General features: G+C 44.5%; 1 protein-coding gene across 2 annotated transcripts in view; it reads right to left on the bottom strand.

Annotated features, from left to right (window-relative positions):
* DLEC1 (DLEC1 cilia and flagella associated protein) overlaps positions 1 to 12,092 on the bottom strand; it is a 51,383-nt gene that overhangs the window by 24,006 nt on the left and 15,285 nt on the right. For both annotated transcript variants that reach the window (XM_032270288.1, XM_032270295.1), the window contains exons 3-7: positions 11,066 to 11,176; positions 8,495 to 8,694; positions 8,062 to 8,282; positions 6,896 to 6,974; positions 457 to 544 (exon numbers count right to left, since the gene is read on the bottom strand). In XM_032270288.1, the coding sequence (XP_032126179.1) occupies positions 457 to 544; positions 6,896 to 6,974; positions 8,062 to 8,282; positions 8,495 to 8,694; positions 11,066 to 11,176 (699 nt within the window). The remainder of the gene's footprint in view (positions 1 to 456; positions 545 to 6,895; positions 6,975 to 8,061; positions 8,283 to 8,494; positions 8,695 to 11,065; positions 11,177 to 12,092) is intronic.

Here is a 12,092-nt window from a genome sequence, read left to right as displayed (position 1 = left end):
ACTATCACTACCACCACCACCACCACTACTACTACCATTACCACCACTACTACCACCATTATGACTACTACCACCATTACTACTACCATTACTACTACTACCACCATTACTACCACCACCACCACCACCACTACTACTACCATTACTACACCACTACTACTGCCACTACTGCTACTACCACTACTATCACCACCACCACCACCACTACTACCATTACTACCACTACTACCACCATTACTACCACCACCACCACCACCACTACATCACTACTACTAGCACTACTACCATTACTACCACTACTATCATCACTACCACTACTACCACTACCACCATTAATACTACTACTACCAGTATTACTACCACTGCTACTACTATTACCACTACTACTACTACCACCACTACTATTACTACCACTACTACTATTAGTACCACTGAACTTACTGATACTGAACTTACCCAGTCCTAGAGCAAAGTATGGAGTGGAAGGTGGGAGGACTCGCAGGTAGCGGCTGGTTGTGGTGGTGTTCTGCAGTGCGATTACCATCTGTTGAAAGGTAAGGTGATCTCTTTTAGACAGCAACACTTATGGATGAAATGACACAATGTCTAGGATTTACTCTACATAATATGCAAAGGGGGTAGAGGCAGAAATGAAATAGACTTGGCCACATGTTGGGAACTTTCGAAGTTGGCTGAAGTGTACACGGGGACCCCTTATGCCATCCTATGGACATCTGTTTGTTTTGGGAAGCTCCCATAGTAAAAAATAAAATACAGGCCAGGTGCAGTGGCTCACGCCTGTAACCCCAGCACTTTGGGAGGCTGGGGTACGCGGATCACTTGAGGTCAGAAGTTTGACACCTGCCTGGACAACATGAAGAGACTGTCTCTACAAAAAAAAAATGAATTAAAAAATTTACAGATAAATAAAATGCAAGGTAAAAATGAAGGCAGGAACAGATCTGACCTATTGTTTAAAATAGCAACTACTGTTTATGAGCATCTGCTCTGTGTCTCCTCAACCTCGCAACAACCAGGAAAGGTGGGAGCTGTTTCTATCTCACAGACGAAGAAACTGGAGTTCAAAGAGGCGCCGGTGCGGTGTGAGCCTAGGGTATCTGGTTCCAAAGTTTTGTTCACCTCACCTCTTAGTGTGTTCCTCACTACATAACTCTTTGAACTATCCTTCCCACGGTCACAGTCAAAGCGTGTTATGGCACCTCTATGTCAGGATGTAATCAGGCCACTTATGCAACCCACTCACCCACTTTTAAGCCCCCCCTTCTCTTCTCCCACCCCAGACTGGAAGACCCCCCCAGGGCAAGGCCTAGACCTAACAGCACCCAGCACAGTGCGTGGCACAACAATACAGGTACACAGCTTTTGTTAATATTTTGTGAAACGTTATACGAGAAAAAAATGTATAAATTATAACATGACAGAAGCCATGTTTCCATCACCCAACTTAAGAAAGAAAACATTACAGATGAAGTTCAAATCCTCTACCAGCTCCCCACCAGATAAAAATCGACATAAATATGAAGCATGTCTTCATAATTGTATTTATAGGTTTGTATTCCTAAAGTGGCATTTACATCCATTTTTGGCCAACACGACATATTACACGAATCCATCTGTGAACCAGCTGGTGGGAACTTGGGTGTGAGCACCATGGACGGCGTCATCACAATGACCAAGGCTTTCACTAGCAGTCAGCTGAAATGAGGTGCAGATGGAAGGCCAGGCAGTGGAACATGGTAGCTGTGGTGGCTGCAAGGTTTGGGACAGTGATCATTATAAGGATTGTGGCATGGGCTGGCTTTCCTAAACAGTACTGGAAGCTTTGGAGGAAAAAAATAATAGGCTCACGAGAGCCATCTGCCAACTCCAGGCCTGCTGTGAAGACATTCCTTGCATTCCTGGGTTTGCAGTGTGTGTGTGCGTGCGTGTGTGTGTATGTGTGTGTCTGTGTGTGTGTGTATGTGTGTGGTGCTCCAAGACTGGCATATGTTTCTATTTGGTGTCAAGGTAATTAGGCTTATTACCTAATAATGATGGCACATTCCCTCTTTTTCTAGTCTCTGAAACAGTTTCATAAAACAGGGGATAGCTTAAATGTTTGGTAGTCTGCACCTGTAAAATGATCTGGGCCTGGTGCTTCTTTCTGTGGAAAAAAATTTTTTTAAGTCATTTTCATCTAAGTTGGACAGCCACAGAGTTTGACAAGGTTTTCAAAATAGAAATACTGCCATCTTCCCCTGCCCCACCCTGCCATTTCCCAAAGATAAACACTTTTTCCTCCTTTAGCTGATTATTTTGGTATTTATTTCCATGTTTCCAAATAGCATACTACTTTTTTCAGTTTTAAGTATTAATTACGGATGGAGGATATGGATATTCTCTCTTCCCTCTCCTATATCCAACTCACCATATGACATGCCCTTCCTATCCCCATCTTTCCAATATAGTTATATCATAGTACTGGTTAGATTAGTGATTCATGTTATATTCAAGTTACTAAAATAAATGCTAGGCCGGGCACGGTGGCTCACGCCTGTAATCCCAGCACTTTGGGAGGCCGAGGCGGGTGGATCACGAGGTCAAGAGATGGAGACCATCCTGGTCAACATGGTGAAACCCCGTCTCTACTAAAAATACAAAAAATTAGCTGGGCATGGTGGCGCGTGCCTGTAATCCCAGCTACTCAGGAGGCTGAGGCAGGAGAATTGCCTGAACCCAGGAGGCGGAGGTTGCGGTGAGCCGAGATCGCGCCATTGCACTCCAGCCTGGGTAACATGAGTGAAACTCCTTCTCAAAAAAAAAAAAAAAAAAAAAAAGTAAATGCTATTCACAGCTGAGCATGAAGAAACTATGAGTCCTTTCCTTGCCTTGTACAATTTTTGATTTTCCTGGAGTTAATAATCAACTAATTATTTTGTCTGCTTCATACTTAATCAATAATTCAATCCTTCTCCACTACCCTACCAATCTCTTCCCAGTATGTCCAGATGTATCAGGGACTCTTGTCAATGGCATCTCCATACCTCTCCTAGAGTCTTCTGGCCTCTTGTAATCTGAGCTAGTTGCCCACTACACCTACTGCTATCATAAAGGATAACTCCTGTAGCAGTTTTAAGACACATCCATAAGTTCTTTGACACTGTTCTCATTAAGAGATGAAGTCTAGGCCAGACACTGGCTCACGCCTGTAATCCTACCACTTTAGGAGGCCAAGGCGGGTAGATTACTTGAGTTCAGGAGTTTGAGACGAGCCTGGGCAACATACAAAAACCTGTCTCTACAAAAAAGGCAAAAATTCGCCAGGTGTGGTGGCATGTCCCTGTAGCCCCAGCTTCTCAGGAGGCTGAGTTGGGAGGAGTTGCTTGAGCCTCGGAAGTGGAGGTTGCAGTGAACCAAGATCATACCACTGCACTCCAGCCTGGGTGACAGAGCCAGATCCTATTTCAAGAAAAAGGGGGGAGGGTTCAAAAAAAAAAAAAAAAGGAGATGAAGTCTACATACCTTCCCTTGAATCTGGACCAACCTTAGTGACTTGTTTGTAATCTACCACATGCAGAGGAGGTAGTGCTGTGCAACTTCCAGACTGGGTCATAAAATGTGATGCAATCTCCTCCTTGCTTGCTAGGGTACTCACTAAGAAGTGCAGATACTTGACCAGGTGCAGTGGCTAACGCCTGTAATCCCAGCACTTTGGGAGGCTGAGGTGGGCAAATCACCTGAGGTCAGGAGTTCAAGACCAGCCTGGCCAATGTGGCAAACCCTACCTCTATCAAAAATATAAAAAATTAGCCAGGTGTGGTGACGTGCACCTGTAATCCTAGCTACTCAGGAGGCTGAAGTGGGAGAATCGCTTGAACCCAGGAGGCAGAGGTTGCAGTGAGCCAAGATCCTGCGACTGCACTCCAGCCTGGGTGACAGAGCAAGACTCCATCTCAAAAGAAAAGAGTACAGATGCTCACTTGCATTGTCATATAGAAGTCTGATGAACCTGAGATTGCCATACTGTAAGGAAGCCCAGCCCACAGAGATAAGCTATGTGGTACGGACATTCTGGTACACAGCCTCAGCTATCTATCTACAACAGCACTAACCCCAACTTTTATGTCACTCCTAGGCACTGACTTTCCAGCGATGGCCTCAAACACTGTGGAACAAGCCATTCTCACTGTGCTCTGTCTAAATGTCTCACCCAAAGAATCTGTAAGCAAGATAAAATGATTAAGTTGCTAAGCTTTGGGAAAATTTGCTTTGCAGCTGTATTAACTGCAAAATCTCCTAAGAGCCATGAGCCTGGAGCTTTCCTCCGCCTCTCTCCTCTGTTGCATCTCTTGGTACCACATTCCACGCCTTCCTCTTCTTTGGTTTCCTTATTTCTATTACAGGAGCATGTTCCCTGGGAGGTTCCTGAGAAAGGGTGCATGAGACATAATTTTTTTTTTTTTGAGACAGAGTCTCACTCTTGTTGCCTAGGCTGGAGTGCAATGGCACAATCTCAGTTCACCGCAACCTCTGCCTCCTGGGTTCAAGTGATGCTCCTGCCTCAGCCTCCAGAGTAGCTAGGATTATACCTGCCACCATGCCCGGCTAATTTTTTGTATTTTTAGTAGAGACAGGGTTTCACTACATTGGTCAGACTAGTCTTGAACTCCTGACCTCAGGTGGTCCACCCGCCTCAGCCTCCCGAGGTCCTGGGACTACAGGCGTGAGCCACCGTGCCCGATAGAGACATAAATTTTTAAAGACTGAAAATGTGAAACGTTTTTATCCTTACACTTTATAGTTTAGCCGGGTAAATAAATGTTATGAACATCAAAGGAATGAGAATTAGAAAAGTAAGCAAAGACCGGAGGAAAGGCTGCTCCCCGGCAGTCCATGTCTGCCTCATCTACAGCCTCAGAGTCTCCAGAGTCTGAGCACAGGCTTCCATGGCAGGCATCTGCAGGCCTGCAGAGGAGTATCTTCATATGTCCTTGAGCAGCTCTTCCTTTTCCCTGTTCTACTCCCTCACTGACATGATTTTAGCCCCCTTCCTCTGCATGTTTGCCAGCTTCTCCAACTGTCCTTGAAACATGATGGCCACACACAGAAGTCCCAGACCCAGATGTACGAAAGACAACACATTACTGTTAAGTCCAAGGAGTACGCAAAATACTTCCTCTAATGTTCAGCATGTAGATTTATCGTATTGCTCTGCTTTTTGCCCTTAGCGGTTAGACATAATTATGGATGTGTAAGTGCTCTTTAAACTATAAAATGCAATCCATGTGTGTGTGAAGGGATTCTTATCATGAGGCCTAGTTGTCTTTGCACCTGGTGAGCAGAGTTGGTGACTGCTAAGCTTGGTCTTGACCTGATTCCCCAAGATGGTGGGAGGCTTTTAAAAGAAAAAAGCTGGGAAGAAGGAATGAGGGAAGTCTCTGCTTTTGCAGGAATTACTGGATATACTGTCAAGATGTAGAGGACAGTAGAAGGAGAGGGGGTTCAAATATATATACACATTTGCTTATGGTTCACAAAGAAACTAATAGAATAGTTACCTATAGATGTCAGGAGAGTACAAGAAAGAGGAGGAGATAGGAATCCAAGTTAGAAGGAAAGTTTTGTTTCTGTTTTTTAAATAGAAAATCACAGCTAATAAATGTAGAAGGAATAACAGAATTAGAAATTACCGTTTTGTAAACCCTAATTGAGGAAAAAATGGATCTGAACAATAGTCATCTGACAGTCATCTAGGCTGTTAACTATTAAGTGAAAGTTTGATCAGAACTTCATAGAGAATGAATCAGACTTACAACACCTGACACCATTCATAACTGATAATGGGAACCTCGATCCCATGCTTCCTCCTGATGGAATGCAACAAGAAATGCACAGTGCCACCAAAAAAGTATTCCTGTCAAACAGTTAGGAAAAATGGAACTTGAATCTCATCAAATCTCTAATGACTAGTTTGTGGAAAATATGGAAGATAAAAGAACATGTTTAATGTCACCACAATAATGCAATTAGCCAAATCCAGGATGTAAGAAATTGCAGTTTCTTCAATAAATAAATGGCATTTTTAAAAAGCAGGAGGTGGGGGAGGAATTATTATCAACTAAAAGAGAATTAACAGATACTTTAACCAAATGCAGTGTTTAGATTCTGATGCAAACAAACAAAATATAAATGGACTTAAAAAAAAATGAAGATCCGACATAGATGGCTATTAATCGATATTAAGGAATCGTTGTTAACATGGCTGGGTGTGACAGTGGCACTGTGGTCACTTTTTAAAACCCTTACCTGTCAGAGATACTAACTGATGTATTGTGCTATCTGGGCTTTTCCTTATGTGACTCCAGCACATACACGTGAACATTGACGTGCACATGAAGAGGTTGTAGGACTGATAGTTAAAACCATACTGGCAGAATGTAGATGACTGTCGAAGCTGCATGTTGGGCACATGAGAGGTTGTTATAGTCTTTCCCCTAGTTTTGTGTAGAGATGAAAATTTCCGTAACACAGACTTTTTAAAAATAAGGAAGCCACCAGGCACCGTGGCTTCTGCCTGTAATCCCAGCACTTTGGGAGACTGAGGTGGGTGAATCACCCGAAGTCAGGAGTTCGAGACCATTCTGGCCAACATAATGAAAGCCTGTCTCTATTAAAAATAGAAAATTAGCTGGGCGTGATGATGCATGCCTGTAATCCTAGCTACTTGGGAGGCTGAGGCAGGAGAATCGCTTAAACCTGGGAGGTGGAGGTTGCAGTGAGCCGAGATCGCACCATTGCACTTCGGCTTGGGCAACAAGAGTGAAACTCCCTCTCAAAAAAAATAAAAAATAAAGGAAGCAGATGGGTGGGAGCTGTACAGAAACAAGATGACTACCTCATAAACTGGTCCAATTTCATAATCTGTGAAAAAGCCAATTGGTGGCTTAGCTAGAAACACTGGAGTATCAGCACAACTGTGGGATGAAAAGAGGGGGAGAGAGGCTGTTAGTTTCAACCATACAATGAAATAGTAGGCAGTGACTGATTAATATAAAAATAAATACACAAAGGCCATCAAAGATATGCATGATATGTCATTTGTTGGGGTCTTCTTTTTGGTTCTTGTTGTTAATGCAGGTTATCAAATCATTTTACAGTACGATCTAATCTTTGTGAAGACATAAGTAGGTACATATTTCATTTTCAATATGCATATGAAAAACTCTACATGTTTAAACACCAATAGGTAACTGGGTTTTTAATATAGGTATCTCAAATATTAGTCTTTTCTAATCTCTCTCTCTTTCTTTCTCTTTCTTTCTTTCTTCCCCTTCCCTCTCCTCCCCTCCCCTCCCCTCTCTTCCACTCCCCTTCCTTCCCCTTCCTTTCCCTTCCTTCTTTTTTTGGGACAGGATCTCACTCTGTCACCCAGGCTGGAGTGCAGTGGCACAATCTTGGCTCACTGCAGCCTCGAAATCCCTGTGCTCAGGTGATCCTCCCACTTCTGCCTCCCATGTAGCTGGGATCACAGGTGCACACCACCACACTCAGCTAATTTTTGTATCTAATTTTTCTTAATAAAAAGATATTAGTTATCTAATAAAGAAATGTTAATAGTTTTTGGCTTATTAAAATTATGAACCTATGAAGCAACTCTACTTTCATAAAGACCATTACTGATATATAGGCAAAGGCACTCTTTAAAAAATCACAGTTTGCACTAATTATTTATAATTAATCAAATTTCAAACACTGTTATTATTCAAGACCTATGCCTCTAATGGGATTGTTTCCACTTGACCCAGATTGTTCCAATGTGAGTAAAGGGCCAACATCAACCCCTATTTCTCAAGACCCTGGCAGGTCAGAAAAGCATAAACCCAGGACTCTGGGGAAGGTCCAAAGGCCCACCTGTGGGTGACCCTGCCGCCCTACTCTGTTCTGATACTGCTACCCTGCCCCACAAGTCTAGGGGCCTCTACAGCCAGACCAACGGAGGACCATCTAGGTTTACTCTAAAGGGTCAGATTTTCTGAGAGTTCAAGTCAGGGAAAGACATACCTCTGTTCTGGTTCTGTTCTCTGGAATTCTCCTATCCGTGTTGGCTTCTCTGGAGGAAAAACAAGAGACTTGCCTCCATGTGGAGTGTTAGGAGGGAAAAAACGGGGGTTTTTTAGGAACTGGTTCCGACTTTCCATTCTTGCAAGCAGAAGTCGGTCTAGTTCTCTCTGCGGCACACGTAAGTGGCTCATCCAGTTTTTATTCTTTGGTGGACTTGTTTTCTTTGAAACACACAAAAGCACAGAGTCAATGACAGACAAAGGGACTGTGCGTGTTGACTTCCTGACCAGCTGCATGACCCATAGATGGCCAATGCAAGCTCTACTCTATTCTGCAACGGATTCATCACAGCTTCTCGTGTCATCGGAATGCCTTCCCCTTCACTGCCTCTCTGTCCCCCCAAATACTGCTGTGCACAGGCTTCCAAACTGACCTTGAGAGGTTCCCTGGTCCTTTGTTTGGCCTTAGGAGTTGAGTTCCATGTCACGCTGTCCACAGTGTGGTCTAACTCATCTTCAAGCTTAGCAAGCTTTTTTCTGCATGAGTCTTTAAGCTTCTTGTTCAGCTCTTTCTTTGGGATGGAATGCTGCTCACAGCTAAATGTCATTTTTAAATATCCTGGTACAGAGATGCCTCCAGCATCAAGGAAACAAATTGAATTACTATAGCAAGGTGAGGAAGTGGACATTTTTTTTGTCTTTTAATTTTTTTTTTTTTTTTACTACTCATTTTTCATTCTAAGCGTTTCAAGGAAGTGGGCATTTCTAAGATGACCAAATAAAACCACCAAAGTCACAGTTAGCTTGATCTTTCTCCTAAACTTTCACATGTACAACACCGGCTGTAGTCACTCTTCAACATATGAATGATCCTGAAACTTATTCTATGGATTCAAAATGGCTGGGCGCAGTGGCTCACACCTGTAACCAGAGCACTTTGGGAGGCCAAGGTAGGAACATCACTTGAGCCCAGGAGTTGACACCAGCCTGGCCAACACAGTGAGAGTGAGAGCATGTGTCTACAAAAAATAGATTAAAAATTTTGGCTGGGCGGGGTGGCTCAAGCCTGTAATCCCAGCACTTTGGGAGGCCGAGGCGGGTGGATCACGAGGTCAAGAGATCAAGACCATCCTGGTCAACATGGTGAAACCCCGTCTCTACCAAAAATACAAAACATTAGCTGGGCATGGTGGTGCATGCCTGTAATCCTAGCTATTCAGGAGGTTGAGGCAGGAGAATTGCCTGAACCCAGGAGGCGGGGGTTGCGGTGAGCTGAGATCGTGCCATTGCACTCCAGCCTGGGTAACAAGAGTGAGACTCCGTCTAAAAAAAAATTTGCTAGGTGTGGTAGTGCATGCCTGTGGTCCCAGCTGCTCAGGGGGCTGAGTAGGGAGAATTGCTTCAGCCCAGGAGATCAAGGCTGTAGTGAGTTATGGTTTTGCTTCTACACTACAGCCTGGGCAACAAAGCAAGACCTGGTTCTCAAAACCAAACAAATAACAACAACAAAATTTAGGACTAGAGTGCTAAAATATTTTCAGTTTTCCAACATGGTCAAAGAACATGGGTAGACCACTGTCACACACACATGCATGTACACATACATGAGCACACTTTCTGAAGAGCTCACCAAAGGAATGAAAGTTTGTGTAAGCTTTTTACACCCTCAAGATCATCGCCCACCCGCTGGCTGGATGCGGTGGCTCACGTCTGTAATCCCAGCACTTTGGGAGGCTGAGGCAGGTGGATCACTTGAGGTCAGGGATTCAAAAGCAGCCTGGTCAACAGGGTGAAACCCTGTCTCTACTAAAAATACAAAAAAACAATTATCCAGGCATGGTGACAGGCACCTGTAATCCCAGCTACTCAGGAGGATGAGGCAGGAGAATCTCTTGAACCTGGGAGGCGGAGGTTGCAGTGAGCCAAGATGGCACCACTGCATTCTAGCCTGGACAACAAGAGCAAAACTCTGTCTCAAAGAAAAAAAAAATCATCCCCCTAAAGGTTAAATGAGAGCATTCACTGCTAGCAAGAATGCAATGAAATGGACACCATCACAGATCTCTTAGCACAATGCCTGATAAATCCTCAATACATGTTAGCCCCATTCTTATCGACCTGCATAACGACCTGCATAAGATAGTGAGTTTCCAACTAACTTTAAAATAGTAAGTGGCTTAGTACTCCACGGAGCTTGATTCTGCTACTTCTTTCTTGCCTTACTTTCCCATGTAGCTGAGACCATCAGTGGAGCTCTTCCCAGGAGCCCCCTCAGTTTTCTAGATCCCAATCCTCCCACCCCAAATACCTTCTCAGCCCCCAAGCCCCAGAGAATCAAACAGTCCCACAACTGGAGCTATGTGAGAGCTCATCTTCTGAGCCCAGCATGCTAGGCAATCCTGATATCTGGCCCAGGATCCACACAGGGACTTCTCCCCATCACACAGGGACTCTTTCGAAAGTCTAACTCTCTGCTTAAACCTACATCACAGCCTCCCACCCCACTCACTCTCAGAATATCTTGCCTCCCATATCACAGGAAATTGGCCCAATGTCACATACATGTACACACCGTCCCTGCCTCTCCACTCAGCCTTCCCTCCCTTCTGAGAGGTTGGGAAGCTGCTCTTTTTCAGGATGGGAAAACCCATAGGTCCATGTTCCAACCCATCAGCATGCTCCTTTGCTTATCTATGTCTTCAGTTTTTCCTTCTCTTGGTTCAACTACTACTCAAAACACTTTCATAACTCTTGGTGTTGGGCAGCAGATGTGGGCGTCATAGTCCACATGGAGAAGCCTGCACTTCAGTCGTACAGACTGGGGAGCACTAGTGAGAAACTGGCATGCTTAGATTTGACTTTCCCAACAGTCACCACCAAAATTAAAGAAAAGGGGAAAAAAACCCGTGAACAAGGAAATGGCAGCAGAGGTGGCCAATGCGACTCTGCTACAGCATAACTTTCCCGGAATGCGATCAGAGGGGCTGGGAGCACAGAAGCATTACCTTTAGGTGCAGAGTGAAACGGCACTCTATCGGTGTAGTAATCTTCCGGAGAGATCAGGCCATGTTTCTGCAGCAATTCGCTGTCTACACACCATCTGAAGACCGTCTTCACTGCACAGAAGGGAAGGGGAGGACAAGGTGTTTCCAACCCGACTGACCTTGAAGAACCCACACCGAAACTTTTTTCATCCTCCAAGCCTAAACTATCTAACAAAATTGCTTCTCAGAATCCTGTGGGAATGTTGAGATTTAAGAAACTAATCATCTATCAGCCACTTAAAAGAGGCCAACCCTGGGGCAAAGCTGTGTTGTGTTATTTGAGCTAAAACACTGTTACTCACAGAGAAGTCCATAAAAAGACAGGATTATGAGAAATATGGTAGACTGAATAAATGGTCCCAATTCTTCACTCCTCTCTGTATCCAGGGCAACCATTATTCTCTACTATTAATCTTTGCCTTAGTATTATAGTGTAGAAACATTTTTGTCTTATAGTGTAGACATAATCGGGTGAAATACAGTTAGGAACTGAAGGGACATTGTGAGAAGTGCTCAGGAGGCCAGCGTGAGAGCTTTGCAGTAGCACCAGCACCTGGGAAGGCGCCTGTTACTTAGCAGGCCGGGAAAGGGAGTTTCCCTCTCACTGGGGAGTCCACGGAACACTCTGCTCTGCCCGGCTTTTAAGGAAGGCCTGACATTAGCCAGACCTGCCCGAAGACATCCAGGGCTTCAATGCCTCTCTGTGGTGCTGTGCTCCAATGGTCACCATCCCTGTCCGCTTTCATGTTCCGCCTTCTCACCCGGAGCTCTTTTTAAGTTCTTCTAAGTTGTGAGAAGAATAGAGGAATCCTAAAAGCCGTTAATCTTTCTGGTAAGTACATAGACAGATGCTGACGTGTGTGCCTCCCCTCCCTGCAGCGGCTACCTGAAAGGGAGGGCCCCCTGTACTGTAAGCACGGGATTTGCTTGACCCTATTAATCATGTCAGATGATTCACTCTCCTGACCCTGCCCCCCTGCCTTGTATT

Source organism: Sapajus apella, unplaced genomic scaffold (assembly GCF_009761245.1).
Source record: "Sapajus apella isolate SASKATOON/1434 unplaced genomic scaffold, GSC_monkey_1.0 scaffold4, whole genome shotgun sequence".
Lineage (NCBI taxonomy): Eukaryota > Metazoa > Chordata > Mammalia > Primates > Cebidae > Sapajus > Sapajus apella.
The sequence above is the reverse complement of the archived record's forward strand: the minus strand, read 5'-3'. Positions and strand labels throughout refer to the sequence as shown.